A 17,171-nucleotide genomic window follows, 5' to 3' on the forward strand; every position below is an offset into this window, starting at 1 on the left:
AGAGAGCAGGGAGAGGGAGAGTGACAGATAGTGGAGAGAGACTGACCCAGAGAGCAGGGAGAGAGAGAGAGTGACAGAGACTGGAGAGAGACTGACCCAGAGAGCAGGGAGAGGGAGAGTGACAGAGAGTGGAGAGAGACTGACCCAGAGAGCAGGGAGAGGGAGAGTGACAGATAGTGGAGAGAGACTGACCCAGAGAGCAGGGAGAGAGAGAGTGACAGAGACTGGAGAGAGACTGACCCAGAGAGCAGGGAGAGGGAGAGTGACAGATAGTGGAGAGAGACTGACCCAGAGAGCAGGGAGAGGGAGAGTGACAGATAGTGGAGAGAGACTGACCCAGAGAGCAGGGAGAGAGAGAGTGACAGAGACTGGAGAAAGACTGACCCAGAGAGCAGGGAGAGGGAGAGTGACAGATAGTGGAGAGAGACTGACCCAGAGAGCAGGGAGAGAGAGAGAGAGTGACAGAGACTGGAGAGAGACTGACCCAGAGAGCAGGGAGAGTGACAGATAGTGGAGAGAGACTGACCCAGAGAGCAGGGAGAGAGAGAGAGTTACAGACAGCGTGGAGAAAAACTGACCCAGAGAGCAGGGAGGGAGAGAGACAGAGACTGATAGAGATTGCTGAGTGTGATAGAGGGAGACTCAGACAGCGAGAGGAGAAAAAACTCGAGGTTTATGGAGCTGCGGCATGCGGTGAGTAACCCTGAGAGGCAGCTCCCTGATAGACAAACACACAACGCCCTCCCTACTCTTCTCCTTCTCCCTCCACTCCCCATCACTGTCAACATCAGAGACTCCATAGCCCTTTCCTCCTCCCCAGCTCACTGTCATCATCAGAGACTCCCATACCCCTCCCTCCTCCCTAGATCACTGTCATCATCAGAGACTCCCATACCCCTCCCTCCCCCCATCCTTCCTTCTCTGTGAGCATTAGAGACCCCATAACCTCCCCTCTCAGATCTCATTGTGTATCAGGACCTGTATCCTTCTCCCCTCTGATCTCATTGTGTATCAGGACCTGTATCCCTCTCGCCTCAGATCTCATTGAGTATCAGGGCCTGTATCCCTCTCCTCTCAGATCTCATTGTGTATCAGGGACCTGTATCCCTCTCCCCTCATATCTCATTGTGTATCAGGGACCTGTATCCCTCTCCTCTCAGATCTCATTGTGTATCAGGGACCTGTATCCCTCTCCCCTCATATCTCATTGTGTATCAGGGACCTGTATCCCTCTCCTCTCAGATCTCATTGTGTATCAGGGACCTGTATTCCTCTCCTTTCAGATCTCATTGTGTATCAGGGACCTGTATCCCTCTCCCCTCAGATCTCATTGTGTATCAGGGACCTGAATCCCTCTCCCCTCAGATCTCATTGTGTATCAGGGACCTGAATCCCTCTCCCCCTCAGATCTCATTGTGTATCAGGACCTGTATCCCCTCTCCCCTCAGATCTCATTGTGTATCAGGGACCTGTATCCATCTCCCCATCAGATCTCATTATGTATCAGGGACCTGTATCCCTCTCCCCGTCAGATCTCATTGTGTATCAGGACCTGTATCCCTCTCCCCTCAGATCTCATTGTGTATCAGGGACCTGAATCCCTCTCCCCCTCAGATCTCATTGTGTATCAGGACCTGTATCCCCTCTCCCCTCAGATCTCATTGTGTATCAGGGACCTGTATCCATCTCCCCATCAGATCTCATTATGTATCAGGGACCTGTATCCCTCTCCCCTCAGATCTCATTGTGTATCAGGGACCTGTATCCCTCTCCCCTCAGATCTCATTGTGTATCAAGGACCTGTATCCCTCTCCCCTCAGATCTCATTGTGTATCAGGACCTGTATCCCTCTCGCCTCAGATCTCATTGTGTATCAGGGATCTGTATCCATCTCCCTGTCAGATCTCATTGTGTATCAGGGACCTGTATCCCTCTCCCCGTCAGATCTCATTGTGTATCAGGACCTGTATCCCTCTCCCCTCAGATCTCATTGTGTATCAGGACCTGTATCCCTCTTCCCTCAGATCTCATTGTGTATCAGGACCTGTATCCCTCTCCCCGTCAGATCTCATTGTGTATCAGGACCTGTATCCCTCTTCCCTCAGATCTCATTGTGTATCAGGACCTGTATCCCTCTCCCCGTCAGATCTCATTGTGTATCAGGACCTGTATCCCTCTCCCCTCAGAACTCATTGTGTATCAGGGACCTGTATCCCCTCTCCCCTCAGATCTCATTGTGTATCAAGGACCTGTATCCCTCTCGCCTCAGATCTCATTGTGTATCAGGACCTGTATCCCCTCTCCCCTCAGATCTCATTGTGTATCAGGACCTGTATCCCCTCTCCCCGTCAGATCACATTGTGTATCAGGTCCTGTATCCCTCCCCCCTCAGATCTCATTGTGTATCAGGGACCTGTATCCCCTCTCCCCTCAGATCTCATTGTGTATCAGCACCTGTATCCCTCCCCCCTCAGATCTCATTGTGTATCAGTGACCTGTATCCCTCTCCCCTCAGATCTCATTGTGTATCAGGACCTGTATCCCTCCTCCCTCAGATCTCATTGTGTATCAGGACCTGTATCCCTCTCCCCGTCAGATCACATTGTGTTTCAGGACCTGTATCCCTCTCCCCTCATATCTCATTGTGTATCAGGACCTGTATCCCTCCCACCTCAGATCTCATTGTGTATCAGGGACCTGTATCCCCTCTCCCCTCAGATCTCATTGTGTATCAGCACCTGTATCCCTCCCCCCTCAGATCTCATTGTGTATCAGGGACCTGTATCCCTCTCCTCTCAGATCTCATTGTGTATCAGGACCTGTATCCCTCTCCCTCTGATCTCATTATGTATCAGGGACCTGTATCCCTCTCGCCTCAGATCTCATTGTGTATCAGGACCTGTATCCCTCTCCCCATCCGATCTCATTGTGTATCAGGGACCTGTATCCCTCTCTCCTCAGATCTCATTGTGTATCAGGACCTGTATCCCTCTCCCCTCTGATCTCATTGTGTTTCAGGACCTGTATCCCTCTCCCTTCAGATTTCATTGTGTATCAGGGACCTGTATCCCTCTCCCCTCAGATCTCATTGTGTATCAGGGACCTGTATCCCTCTCCCCTCTGATCTCATTGTGTATCAGGGACCTGTATCTCTCTCCCCTCTGATCTCATTGTGTTTCAGGACCTGTATCCCTCTCCCCTCAGATTTCATTGTGTATCAGGGACCTGTATCCATCTCCCCTCAGATCTCATTGTGTATCAGGGACCTGTATCCCTCTCCCCTCAGATCCCATTGTGTATCAGGGACCTGTATCCCTCTCCCCTCAGATCTCATTGTGTATCAGGACCTGTATCCCTCTCCCCTCAGATCTCATTGTGTATCAGGGACCTGTATCCCTCTCCCCTCTGATCTCATTGTGTATCAAGGACCTGTATCCCTCTCCCCTCAGATCCCATTGTGTATCAGGGACCTGTATCCCTCCCCCCTCAGATCTCATTGTGTATCAGGACCTGTATCCCCTCTCCCCTCAGATCTCATTGTGTATCAGGGACCTGTATCCCTCTCTCCTCAGATCTCATTGTGTATCAGGACCTGTAACCCCTCTCCCCTCAGATCTCATTGTGTATCAGGGACCTGTATCCCTCTCCCCTCAGATCTCATTGTGTATCAAGGACCTGTATCCCTCTCCCCTCAGATCTCATTGTGTATCAAGGACCTATATTTCTCTGTTTCCCCCACGATTCCTGTGTGCATCAGAGACCCTTATTGCTTCCTAGGTCCCCTGAAGTAAATGCCTGGTGATATCATCTGCTATTGAATTGCAAGAGGGTATAATGTGCTCTGTTATACAAATCTGCTTTCATACGGGACCTTGACCTGGTGTCTCTGCTCTTCTATGTTTGGGTAGAGAACTCAAGGCACTGACCTTGTTCGTCATAAACAGATTGTACAGACATAAGCACTGCGCTCCACACCGTGGGAGCTCCTGTATGATGTCGCAACATCCGAGACACTGTCCTAATCTGTATATCGTGAAGGTTTCTAGTGGTTCCTCTAGGATCTCACAGCCTATGAGACACTGTCCCAATCTGTATATCGTGCAGGTATCTTGTGGTTCCTGTAGGATCTCTCAGCATCCGAGACACTGGCCTAATCTGTATATCATGCAGATATCTGGTGGTTCCTGTAGGATCTCTCAATATCCGAGACACTGGCCTAATCTGTGTATCGTGCAGGTATCTGGTGGTTCCTGTAGGATCTCTCAGCATCCGAGACACTGACCTAATCTGTGTATCGTGCAGGTATCTGGTGGTTCCTGTAGGATCTCTCAGCATCCGAGACACTGGTCTAATCTGTATATCGGGCAGGTATCTGGTGGTTCCTGTAGGATCTCTCAGCATCCGAGACACTGGCCTAATCTGTATATCATGCAGGTATCTGGTGGTTCCTGTAGGATCTCTCAGCATCCGAGACACTGTCCTAATCTGTACATCATGCAGGTATCTGGTGGTTCCTGTAGGATCTCTCAGCATCCGAGACACTGGCCTAATCTGTATATCATGCAGGTATCTGGTGGTTCCTGTAGGATCTCTCAGCATCCGAGACACTGTCCTAATCTGTATATCATGCAGGTATCTGGTGGTTCCTGTAGGATCTCACAGCCTATGAGACACTGTCCTAATCTGTATATCATGCAGGTATCTGGTGGTTCCTGTAGGATCTCTCAGCATCCGAGACACTGTCCTAATCTGTACATCATGCAGGTATCTGGTGGTTCCTGTAGGATCTCTCAGCATCCGAGACACTGGCCTAATCTGTATATCATGCAGGTATCTGGTAGTTCCTGTAGGATCTCACAGCCTATGAGACACTGACCTAATCTGTGTATCGTGCAGGTATCTGGTGGTTCCTGTAGGATCTCTCAGCATCCGAGACACTGTCCTAATCTGTACATCATGCAGGTATCTGGTGGTTCCTGTAGGATCTCTCAGCATCCGAGACACTGGTCTAATCTGTATATCGTGAAGGTTTCTAGTGGTTCCTGTATGTGTAGGATCTCACAGCCTATGTGTTAGCAATCCTCTAAGGAGTTAGCAATCTGTTACCAATCTCTCCTCGAGATGAGAGGAGTTAGTAATCTGTAATGGAAACTGCCAAGGGTTAGGAAACTGTTATTGATCTCCCCGCCCGAAGGGTGGAGCTAGCAATCTGATGTCACTCACCCCATCAGGAGGGAGGAGTAGCGAGCTGTTACGGATCTACTCCCCAAAGGGGAAGAGTTAACAATCTTGTATCGATCTGGCTGCTGAATACTCTTGTAGAGAGAAGAGCTATCATCTGTTATAGATAACCCCGCCAGGAGGAATGGTAATCTATTGTAAATCACTGCTTGAGAATAGAAGGATAACAATCTGTAGTTATGTGACCGCCAGGGAGGCGGAGTTAGTCTTCTGTAGAATGATGTTTCCCCAAGGAGAGGAGCTAGCGATATGTAATATTCCGTAGGCGTAGTTAGCGATCTGATGTGGAGCTGACTCCCACAGAGTAACAGTCAGTACGACACCTGCTCTAGTAGTGTAAGAATAAACACTTAGTAGAAATGGTGAATCCCTGGCTGATGGTAGATGACGTCATCCGTTTCCAATTTAAAAGGTCTTTAAATTGGAAACGGAGATCCTGAGAGGAACCACCGGCTAGGCTGGAGTATAAGACAAACACAGATAGTTCTTTATTAGACTGGAAGTTGAACCACCAGAGGTGGCAGTAGTGAGCTGATGTGCCCGGCAGGGCTGAAGTCCCTCAGATACTGGAATTACGATCTCTGGGTTGCTGAGCTGTAGAGAGACACTATAGGTAGTGAGTAGACAGGTTATGCTGGATACATAACCAGTGGATCAGCAGTGGACCAATCTAAAAGCAGCAATCACCAAGGCAACTGCTCTATATGTTAGAAATGTAAAGAAAAGCAAAAGAAAACTGAAACCTATCTGGTTCTCAATGGAGGTGGCTGACAAAATTAAAGCTAAAAGAACAGCATTCAAGAAATATAAAGGATCCCAAAGGGAGGAGCACAAAGAAGAATATTTATATCAACTGAGGGAGACAAAGAAATTAATCAAGTTGGCAAAGAGTCAAGCGGAAGAGAGGATTGCCAAGGAGATAAAAAATGGTGACAAAACATTTTTCAGATACATCAGCGAAAAGAGAAAGGTCCAAAGTGGTATAGTGAAATTGAAAGGTGGTAATGATCAATGTGTAGAGAGAGACGAAGAAATGGCAGAAATATTAAACGAATACTTCAGCTCTGTGTTCACTAAAGAAGACCCTGGAGAAGGACCATCTCTAAACAACAAGAAACTGGAGGGAAGGGGAATAGATGAAAATCCTTTTACAGTAGAAAATGTGTGGGAAGAACTAAAGAACCTGAAAGTGGACAAAGCCATGGGGCCTGATGGGATTCATCCAAGGATATTGAGGGAGCTCAGAGATGTTCTGGCGGGTCCGCTGTGTGACCTGTTCAATAGATCCCTAGAAACGGGAGTGGTGCCAAGTGATTGGAGAAGAGCGGTGGTGGTCCCGCTTCACAAGACTGGGAACAGGGAAGAGGCAGGCAACTACAGACCGGTTAGCCTCACTTCGGTGGTGGGAAAAGTAATGGAGTCACTGCTGAAAGAGAGAATAGTGAACTATCTACAGTCTGGAGAATTGATGGACCAGAGGCAGCATGGATTCACCAGGGGAAGATCCTGTCAGACAAATTTGATTGACTTTTTTGACTGGGTAACCAAGGAATTGGATCAAGGAAGAGCACTAGATGTCATCTACTTGGATTTCAGCAAAGCTTTTGATACGGTTCCGCACAGGAGACTGGTGAATAAAACGAGAAGCTTGGGAGTGAGTGCCGAGGTGGTGACCTGGATTGCAAATTGGTTGACGGACAGAAAACAATGTGTGATGGTAAATGGAGCCTTCTCTGAAGAGAGAGCGGTTTTAAGTGGTGTGCCGCAAGGATCGGTGTTGGGACCGGTCCTGTTCAATATCTTTGTGAGCGACATTGCGGACGGGATAGAAGGTAAGGTTTGTCTTTTTGCGGATGACACTAAGATCTGCAACAGAGTGGACACGCCGGAAGGAGTGGAGAGAATGAGACGGGATCTAAGGAAACTGGAAGAGTGGTCGAAGATATGGCAGCTGAGATTCAATGCCAAGAAGTGCAAAGTCATGCATATGGGGAGTGGAAATCCGAATGAACTGTACTCGATGGGGGGGGAAAGGCTGATGTGCACGGAGCAGGAGAGGGACCTTGGGGTGATAGTGTCTAATGATGTGAAGACAGCAAAACAATGCGACAAGGCGATAGCAAAAGCCAGAAGAATGCTGGGCTGCATAGAGAGAGGAATATCAAGTAAGAAAAGGGAAGTGATTATTCCCTTGTACAGATCCTTGGTGAGGCCTCACCTGGAGTACTGTGTTCAGTTCTGGAGACCATATCTACAAAAGGACAAAGACAAGATGGAAGCGGTACAGAGAAGGGCGACCAGGAAGGTGGAGGATCTTCATAGGATGACGTACGAGGAGAGATTGAAGAATCTAAATATGTACACCCTGGAGGAGAGGAGGAGCAGAGGTGATATGATACAGACTTTCAGATACTTGAAAGGTTTTAATGATCCAAAAACAACGACAAACCTCTTCCGTAGGAAAATAATCAGCAGAACCAGGGGTCATGATTTGAGGCTCCAGGGAGGAAGATTCAGAACCAATGTCAGGAAGTATTTCTTCACGGAGAGGGTGGTGGATGCCTGGAATGCCCTTCCGGAGGAAGTGGTGAAGACCAGAACTGTGAAAGACTTCAAAGGGGCGTGGGATAAACACTGCGGATCCATAAAGTCAAGAGGCCGCCAATGAAGAGTGGGTGACTCGCCAGAATGATGGCTATTGACACAATACCCTTATTAAATAAACATACACATGCTTACTGTGACTCCTACATCGCTCTAAGCTTCAACAGCAAGAGGTAATGGAAAAAAGGATTTGCACTCACAAAGAGGGGAGTAGCTGGCTTGTTACGGCGGTTACTACCCCAAACCAAATGTGCCTGATACTTCACTTTCCATGCATATCCAGCATGGTTCTCTGCTGCATCGGCATGGGAGAAAGACTGATACATCACGCATTTCCAGCATAGCTCTCTGCTTCAACGGCAGGGGAAAAAAAAAATTAACAAACAAACAAACAACAAACAACGGCAGGGGGAAAAATAAAACAAAAACAAAAAACTGATGCTTCACGCATATCCTGCATAGCTTCAACAACAGGGGTGAAGAAAAAAAGGATTCGCAATCACAAAGCGAGGAGTAGCTGGCTTGTTACGGCGGTTACTACCCCAAACCAAATGTGCCTGATACTTCACTTTCAATGCATATCCAGCATGGCTCTCTGCTTCTACAGCAGGGGAGAAGTAAAAAAAAAAAAAAAACCAACAAGAGCTGTACAACATAGTCTAGGTAAAACAAATAAGCATGGGTGTAGCTTGCTTATCGCGGCAGTTACTGCCCCTACTACCCCTAACTAATCAAGCTAGATATTTCACTTGCATGCAGCTCCATCACTGCTCTCTACATTAATGGTGGGGGTGGAAGGGGAATTGAACAAGTTGCTAAGAGTAACAGATAAGAATGAGAGAAAAAATGTGTGAGGCTTGCTGGGCAGACTGGATGGGCCATTCGGTCTTCTTCTGCCGTCATTTCTATGTTTCTATGTTTCTAAGAAGATGGTACACTCACAATTGTAGATATCTGTAATGGCTTCTTATGCAACAGAGAGTCTTCAGTTCATTCGGGAACAAGAGCCGTAGGCGAGCACTGGTTCCTATAGGCAGTCTGTAATAAGAACTCACAATAGCTGTGTATGGGATGGGTTCTGGAATAGAAGAGTGTCTGTAAAGGGTTTTAGGAACATGGGCCCTCATGGAGCGAGTACCGGTTCCTATCTGCAATCTGCAACAATAACTCACAATGTCCGTACCTGCGATAACGTCTTAGACAGAAGGGAGTCTTCAGAGATTAGGAACATAGGCCCTCGTGGAGCGAGTACCGATTCCTATCTGCAATAGAACTCACAGTGTTCACGTCTGCGATCGCTTCCATGCAGTGAGGTGTCTTCTGAGTATTCAGGGACGTAGGCCCTCGAGGAGCGAGTACCGGATCCCGTCTTAGCAATCTGTAATCAAGAAGAGAGAGAGTGGGGCCCCTGAGGAGCGGTTACCCCTAGGTAAGTTTGTAGAGGCCGAGCAGCGGAGAAAGGTTTCCCCTTGCTCACTCGGATCGTAGTTGCAAGTAGCGTGGACCGCCGAAGCAAGTCCCATTGGAGTTCCTTGCTAACTCAGTTTATAGTAGCAAAACAAAGACCTTTTAAATTGGAAACGGATGACGTCACTACGGGGGGATGACCCCGAGGTTTGCGCTCATGCTGGTACAAAGTCTGGAGCGCGTGCGCCCTTATGTCATCAGGAACATGGCGGATCCGTAGCGTCAAGCCAGCCCAGGGATTCCAGGGTGAAGAGGCAGGGAGAAGCCGTGGCAGCATCTGTCCGTCAGAGCCGAAGGGAGTTGCCACAAAGGTAGAGAGGGTGGCGCGAGAGCGAGAATAGGCACGAATGCAACAGTACCCCCCTTCAAAGGGTGGTCTCCAGTTTAAGTACCAGAGATGCGCGAGGTGGAACTGATGAAGCATCTCTTATCCAAATAGTTCTGAGACTCCCAAAGATGATTTCGGGGCCAAAGACCTTTCAGGCAAACAAAACTCAGTCTCTTTTCAAACATCCAGGATCTCTAGCTTCTTGAGTTCAAGTTCATATAATCACGATGACAGATAGATGTTGAGATTTGAAGAATCTAGCAGAGTGTATAACGAAGTCAGCAGCAATGAGAGGGCTGCCGTGGACATCACTGAGGTTTCAGTGGAAGTGGTGATGTAGAAACTGGTCCAAAGTCCACTTCTGATTGGCTCTTCTGCAGGATGCTGGAAGGGAGATGATGGCAATACCAGCAAAACGAACAGGCTGATGGATGGAGATATCTTCAGCTTCGGAATCAACAGTGCTGTAAACCCCCAGCACGACTTCCGTATAATCCAAAAGTAAAGTTGATAGTGAAAGGTATCTTCTTCTTCTTCGGAATCAAGAGTGCCAAAGAATTTTGGGCATGACTTCCTATTAAACCAATTGCGAACGCTGGTAGCTAGAGATGGCTTCTTCTTTGGAACTGATGGTAGCATCAGCAGATAACCAGGCTGGTAGTTAGAGATATTTTCTTCTTCGGAATCAACAGTTCTGTAGTCCTTCAGCACGACTTTTGAGTGGGCAGATCGTAGTAAATATCTCAAATTTGTAATCCAGGAAGACATTGTAGATGTAGAGTGCCACCTAGCTATGGCGTGCATAGCAACCGCTATGACTAACAGCAGGTAATAGAAAAACTGCTGGTGATGTTGATAAGATCCTCAAAAGAAGTGGTGATGAAAAGATTTGTCCAAGGCCCACTTCAAATTGTGATACAATAGTGGATCTTCAAATTTACCACATGGACTCCTCAGGTATTCCACAAAACATCTGAGATTGTAGTTGTCTCTTGCCCCTGAGTCCTTCAGGGCAGAGGTTTGAACCATCACTGGTTCATGGATCACAGAGACTGGACAAGAGAGTGGAGGAGATATTGCTGTATATAGCCCAAGAACAGTCCTTCCGCGGGACTCAGGCTTGTCCATTTCCCAGACGAATAGGGCAAACAGAAACATCATGGCCTAGCTGACCACAGTACATGCACAGGCCATTCTTCCTCCTATATCTTCTCTCTTTAGAAGTCAAGTGACCGTGAACAGATTCCTTCGGTTCCTTCTTCTCCACAGCAGGAGGTGCTGTACCCCTTTGTAGTGCAGGAGCACTGGTTGGTTTCAACCCAGGAAACACCTTAGGCCGGGATTCCTTCACCTTGTCTCGGAGCCGCCAGTCAATCCGAGTGGCTAAGGATATTAATTCTTCCAGCGAGTCAGGTGTCTGACGAGCAGCCAGCTCGTCCTTTATGCGGGTGTCCAGGCCTCTGCAAAAGAGTGTCTTCAGACATCTGGGGTCCCAGCAAAATTCCGCTGCTAGAGTTTTAAATTCAATGGCAAATTCCGCCAGTGATCTGTTGCCTTGCTTCAAGTCCACCAAAGCAACAGACATACGAGCAGGGTCATCAAAAACGGATTTAAACAAGTCCATAAATCCTTCTATGTCCTGCAAGATAGGGTCCTTGCGTTCCCACAAGGTAGAAGCCCACGACAAGGCTCTCCCATCCAAATAAGTCAGAATGTAGCTGGTCTTAGAGCGGCCTGTGGGAAACAGTGAAGGTTGTAGAGTGAAATGTAAGCTGCACTGGTTCAAGAAGCTCAAGTCTTCTGGAGTTCTCCGGAGAATCAAACAGGCACCGCCAGTGGAACAACTGACTTTAAAGTTATCTCTAATAACTGATCTTCTTGTATAGAAGCTGTGCTTTGTGCCTTCTGCGTATGAAGCTGGTGAAAAGCTGCAGGTATCTGGTGGTTCCTGTAGGATCTCTCAGCATACAAGACACTGTCCTAATCTGTATATGTGCAGGTGTCTGGTGGTTCCTGTAGGATCTCTCAGCATACAAGGCACTGTCCTAATCTGTATATTATGCAGGTGTCTGGTGGTTCCTGTAGGATCTCTCAGCATACAAGGCACTGTCCTATACTGTGAGTCTCTGTAGGATCTCACAGTATAAAAGACATCGTAGTGTGCCTAATGCAGCGATCTGAGAGTTTCTGCAGGATTGCACAGTATCAGAGACGCTGTTCCTGAGGGTCTCTGCCGGAGTTAATAAACATGTGATAAAGGTGAACCGGTAGATGTAGTGTATTTGGATTTTCAGAAGGCGTTTGACAAAGTCCCTCATGAGAGGCTTCTAGGAAAAGTAAAAAGTCATGGGATAGGAGGTGATGTCCTTTCGTGGATTACAAACTGGTTAAAAGACAGGGTCAGAGGTCTCCAGAAGAGGCGGCTTGGTTGATCAATCGACTGGAAACCAGGGCAGTGCTCAATGCCTTGTTGGCATTTCTTCTGCTCGTTCGGGGCAAATTAGTGTGAGTATTCTTGGACAATGCAATGACAGTAGTGTACATCAGTCGTCAGGGTGGTACGAAGAGTCATCTAGTGGCGTTGGAAGTGCAGGAGCTGTTTCTGTGGGCGGAGAAACAACTGGAGAGACTAGCTGCTTCTCATGTGGTCCGAGTGGACAATGTGCAAGCGGACTTCCTCAGCAGACAGCATCTGGATCTGGGGGAGTGGGAGTTGGCAGAAGCCTTTGCCTTGCTGCATGCAAGATGGGGCAAACCAGTGATAAACCTCATGGCGACTCTGGCAAATGCAAAAGTGGATTGCTTTTTCATTCGCAGATGGGAGGTCAGATTGGAGAGCATTGACGCTCTCATTTATCAGTGGCCGACACACCTCTTGCTGTACATGTTTCCTCCGTGGCCGCTCGTAGGAAGGGTGCTGCAGCGCATCGAAACTCATATGGGCAGGGTGATTCGGGTGGCGCCCGAGTGGCCACGGCGGCCTTGGTTTGCGGACCTTCTGCATCTCATGTAGACGGATCCGTTCGCTTGGCTCATCTCTCAGGGTTACTTCGACAGGAACCCATATTTTCAGACCGAGAGGATCGTTTCTGTCTAGCGGCCTGGCTTTTGAGGGGTGGCGGCTCCATTTGAAGGGATATTCGGAGCTCAGTGATTGCAGCTTTGCTTCAGGCGAGGAGACCTTTCACTTCAATGGCTTATGTCTGGGTGTGGAGAGTATTTGAATCCTGGTCTTTGCTGAATAGAGTATAGCCTTTAGAGGAGGATGTCCCGCAGATCTTGGAATTTCTGCAGTGCAGGTTATCTAAGGGATTAGCATATAATTCCCTTCGGGTCCAGGTAGCAGCTTTGAGTTCCCTGGTGGCAGGATTCAGGGAAGACCGATGGTGTCTCATCCGGATGTGGCTCATTTTCTGAGAGGGGCAAAGCATCTCTGTCCTCCGCTGCAGAAGATCTGCCCGACATGGAATCTGAATTTGGTTCTTCGGGTGCTGTCTGGGCCTCCCTTTGAGCCAATGCGGAGGGCATCATTGAAAGATTTAACCCTGAAGACTGCTTTCCTGGTGGCTATCTGTTTGGCTCGGCGGATTTCTGAGCTGCAAGCGTTGTCGTGTAGGGACCCTTTTCTCCATTTTTTGGACGATGGAGTCTCTTTACGAATGGTTCTTTCCATTTTGCCAAAAGTAGTCTTCTCTTTTCACCTTTATCAGGTGGTCGAGCTTCCTGCCTTTTCAAACTTGGCAGCTGATTCTCCAATGGCTCGAGAACTTCACTTATTGGATGTGCGTCGTATCCTTTTGCGATATCTCAAGGTGACGAATCCTTTTCAGAGATCGGATCATCTGTTTGTCCTGTTCAGTGGAGCAAAGAAGAGAAATAAAGCTTCCAAAGGCACGATTGCTCGCTGGTTAAAGGAGACTATAGCTTCGGCCAGCGTCGGAGGGGTTGTGAGCGCATTCCACCAGGGTGCAGGTGACCTCATGGGCAGGGTGTCCATTCTTGCTTTCTCTGCAGGAGATCTGTTGTGCAGTGACGTGCAGTGACGTGCAGTTCCCTCCACACTTTCACCAAACATTATCGCTTAGATGTGCGCGCTCCTGAGGGACAATGTTTGGGGAGAGTCTATGGGCGCAGGTCTTTCGGGTTCCCAACCAGAATACAGGGACTTGGGTACATTCCACTCATCTGGACTGATCCTGGGTGTGAACGGGAAAGGAAAATTTGGTTCTTACCTGCTAATTTTTGTTCCTGCATGGATCAGTCCAGAGACCCGTCCCCTTCTGACGAGAGGCTGCTTCGCTTCTGGAGATGGATGGCTAAGCTGATTATGCTGACATTTGATTTGATCAGAGTGATGAAAACTGTACATAGTTGGTATATGTTTTGTTAGGTCAATGGGGCCTAGTTGCAGGGGGCCCCAACTTTAGGTCTCTGTTTGCCCAAGGTTTATTGGGGTTTTGTTAAGGTGGACATCTTGGCTTGGGTACAGGTGAATACTGAGGGACTGCAGGTGGCTCTCTCAGTTATGTAGCAGTGCCTGAAAAGTTTTTATTCTCTGCCTCCATCTGCTGGTAGGGAAGCAAAACCCACTTGTCTGGACTGATCCGTGGAACTTCAGGAATGAAAATGAGCAGGTAAGGACCAGTTTTTCTTTTCTGCAGGATGTTACAATGTAGGTGACAATGTCTCTGTGTCTCATACAGGTATCTGAGAGTCTCTGCTGGATCTCACAGTATAGGTGACAATGTCTCTGTGTCTCATACAGGTATCTGAGAGTCTCTGCTGGATCTCACAGTATAGGTGACAATGTCTCTGTGTCTCATACAGGTATCTGAGAGTCTCTGCTGGATCTCACAGTATAGGTGACAATGTCTCTGTGTCTCATACAGGTATCTGAGAGTCTCTGCTGGATCTCACAGTATAGGTGACAATGTCTCTGTGTCTCATACGGGTATCTGAGAGTCTCTGCTGGATCTCACAGTATAGGTGACAATGTCTCTGTGTCTCATACGGGTATCTGAGAGTCTCTGCTGGATCTCACAGTATAGGTGACAATGTCTCTGTGTCTCATACGGGTATCTGAGAGTCTCTGCTGGATCTCACAGTATAGGTGACAATGTCTCTGTGTCTCATACGGGTATCTGAGAGTCTCTGCTGGATCTCACAGTATAGGTGACAATGTCTCTGTGTCTCATACAGGTATCTGAGAGTCTCTGCTGGTTCCCTGTACGTACCTGGATCAGTCCAGACAGTGGGTTATGTCCCCAATCCAGCAGATGGAGTCAGCCCAAAGCTTCGAGGGGGCGTCACCTTAAGTACTACTACCCCCTCTGCAGGAGTTCAGTATCTTCTGACTCCAGCAGATGCGAGTAGTGGAATCTGGGCTTGCTTCCGTTTCCTATCACCTATTTCTTTTGCGTCGCTTGTTTGGGGCTCGATTTTCTGTAGGTTTGTTTAGATTGTTTGGATCAAGTTGTATTTAAAAAAAAAAAAAAAAAAAAAATTGGGTAATTGGAGAGGCGTGGCTTTCTTCTTGCTCTCTGTCTCTCCCTTTCCTCTCTACCGGCGCTAGTCGTTGCTGCTCCGGGGTAAGTGAGATTTTGTTTTGGGCTGTTTTTCCTTTCTTCTCGTTACAGCTAGGTTGCACGCGGCTGCCGGTGCTCCGGCCTGCTAGTGTCTTCACCCTCTCCCGCGGCCATTTTGCGGCTCCTCGTGGGCTGCAGCGGGGAGAGGGCTGATCGTCACCAGCGGGTTGTGCGGCCAGGAAGGCCCCCCCGCGGCGCCGTTTTTCTCTTCGGCGGGTAGCGCAGGCCACCAGGGCCCCCCCGCAGCGGCGATCCGTCTCGCGGCCCCCCCCCCCGGGTTTCCAGGCGTTCTGGACTGTCGGGGACTGTTTCGAAACTTGCGCTCCGGATGCCGAGGCCAGCGCGTTGCTCGGCCTGTGGCGAGCCTGGATCGCGCGTCTCAAGGGAGGGAATTTGTGCGCGGTGCCTCCCCGGGGGGGAAGGCACTTCTCGGTCCCTCACTCTTCGGTCCTCCATGACAGCCTTGCCCGGGCGGCGCGGGCCGGCCCCTCCCCCATTCCTGGCGGGAACGGCAGCCATCTTGCATGCGCTGCGCCCTGAAGGGGCCCAGGCAGCGCGGGGGGACGAGGAAGCTTCGGAGGGCTCACCCCCGAGGTTAATACCTGAGACAGACCCGGAGGAAGGCCCGCTGGGGCAGGGTCCCCCGGGGCCCCCATCCGCGGAGGTCCCCCCGACTAGACCGGGGTTTTCCCCGGAGTTTATCCGTCTGATGCATACGGCTTACCTACAGGACCTGGCTGCGCTCTCAGATCCGCCACCACCCAAGCTACCGCGACCTTCGCCCTCCTATCCGGCCCCCCCCGCTCCAGCGGGCGTGGGGGCCCCACAGCCCCCCAGCCAACCATGGCTCCCGGTGGGCTCGGGGGGACTTGGGTCGGCACCAGCTTCCCCTGGGTCGGACCCTGCGGCGGCGGGTCAAGGGGACTCCACTTCAGAAGGTGAGGATCCGCGCACGCTACGTCTCTTCCAGCGGGAAGAGCTGGATGACCTGATCCCCCAGATCATTCAGGGGTTGGACCTTGATCCTCCGCCGGATCCGCCAGCTCCCGTCGCGCCCGCTGTAGTCACCTCCTCAAAGAAGGGAGACCCGGTGCTGGCAGCCCTTCGCCCGAGGGCTCGGGCTTTTCCCATTCACGAGTCGTTCCTGCAGCTTCTCACCAGGGAATGGGATGCCCCGGAAGCCGCGCTGAAGGGCAGCCGCGCCATGGAGAGGCTGTATCCGCTGCCGGAAGATTTTCTGGATCTCATCAAGGTACCCAGAGTGGACTCCGCGGTGTCGGCGGTCACGAAGAGAACGACTATACCGGTGACGGGTGGAGCAGCGCTAAGGGATACGCAGGATCGCAAGTTGGAAGTCTTCCTCAAGCGGGTCTTCGAGGTCTCCGCAGTGGGGCTGCGGGCTGCGATGTGCAGCTCGCTTGCCCAGCGGGCCAGTCTTCTCTGGGTGCAGCTATTGCTCACGTCCCAGGTGTTGCCACCCGGGGAAGCCGCCCAGGCGGATAGACTGGAAGCTGCGGTGGCATACGGGGCGGACGCTTCCTACGATCTGTTTCGGGTCCTTGCCCGCTCCATGGCCTCGGTGGTGGCGGCACGTCGACTCCTATGGCTACGCAACTGGGCGGCGGACACGTCCTCCAAGTCGAGTCTGGGTTCCCTGCCATTCAGGGGTAAGTTCCTGTTCGGCGAGGATCTGGACCAGATCATCAAGTCTCTGGGGGAAAACGCGGTCCATCGCCTGCCGGAAGACAGATATCGCTCCACCAGGGCTTTTTCGTCCTCCAGGACCAGAGCCAGAGCGCAAAGGCGCTATAGGAGCTATAGGCCGGAGGCGGCTCGGCCCCCTGCCCCCAGGTCTCAGCCCTGGTCTCGCTCCTTTCGCGGGCGCCGCCCCGCGCGCCCCGCTTCCACGGCGGGACAACCTTCACCCAAGTCCTCTCAATGATGTT

At 50.1% G+C, this 17,171-nt stretch overlaps 1 protein-coding gene across 2 annotated transcripts in view; it reads left to right on the forward strand.

Annotated features, from left to right (window-relative positions):
* The first annotated feature begins 243 nt into the window (after positions 1-243).
* ADCK5 (aarF domain containing kinase 5) overlaps positions 244-17,171 on the forward strand; it is a 269,661-nt gene continuing 252,733 nt past the window's right edge. For both annotated transcript variants that reach the window (XM_029592309.1, XM_029592308.1), the window contains exon 1: positions 244-693. In XM_029592309.1, coding sequence (XP_029448169.1) covers positions 676-693 — 18 coding nt within the window. In that variant the 5' untranslated portion in view covers positions 244-675. The remainder of the gene's footprint in view (positions 694-17,171) is intronic.

Source organism: Rhinatrema bivittatum, chromosome 2, assembly GCF_901001135.1.
Source record: "Rhinatrema bivittatum chromosome 2, aRhiBiv1.1, whole genome shotgun sequence".
Taxonomy (NCBI): domain Eukaryota; kingdom Metazoa; phylum Chordata; class Amphibia; order Gymnophiona; family Rhinatrematidae; genus Rhinatrema; species Rhinatrema bivittatum.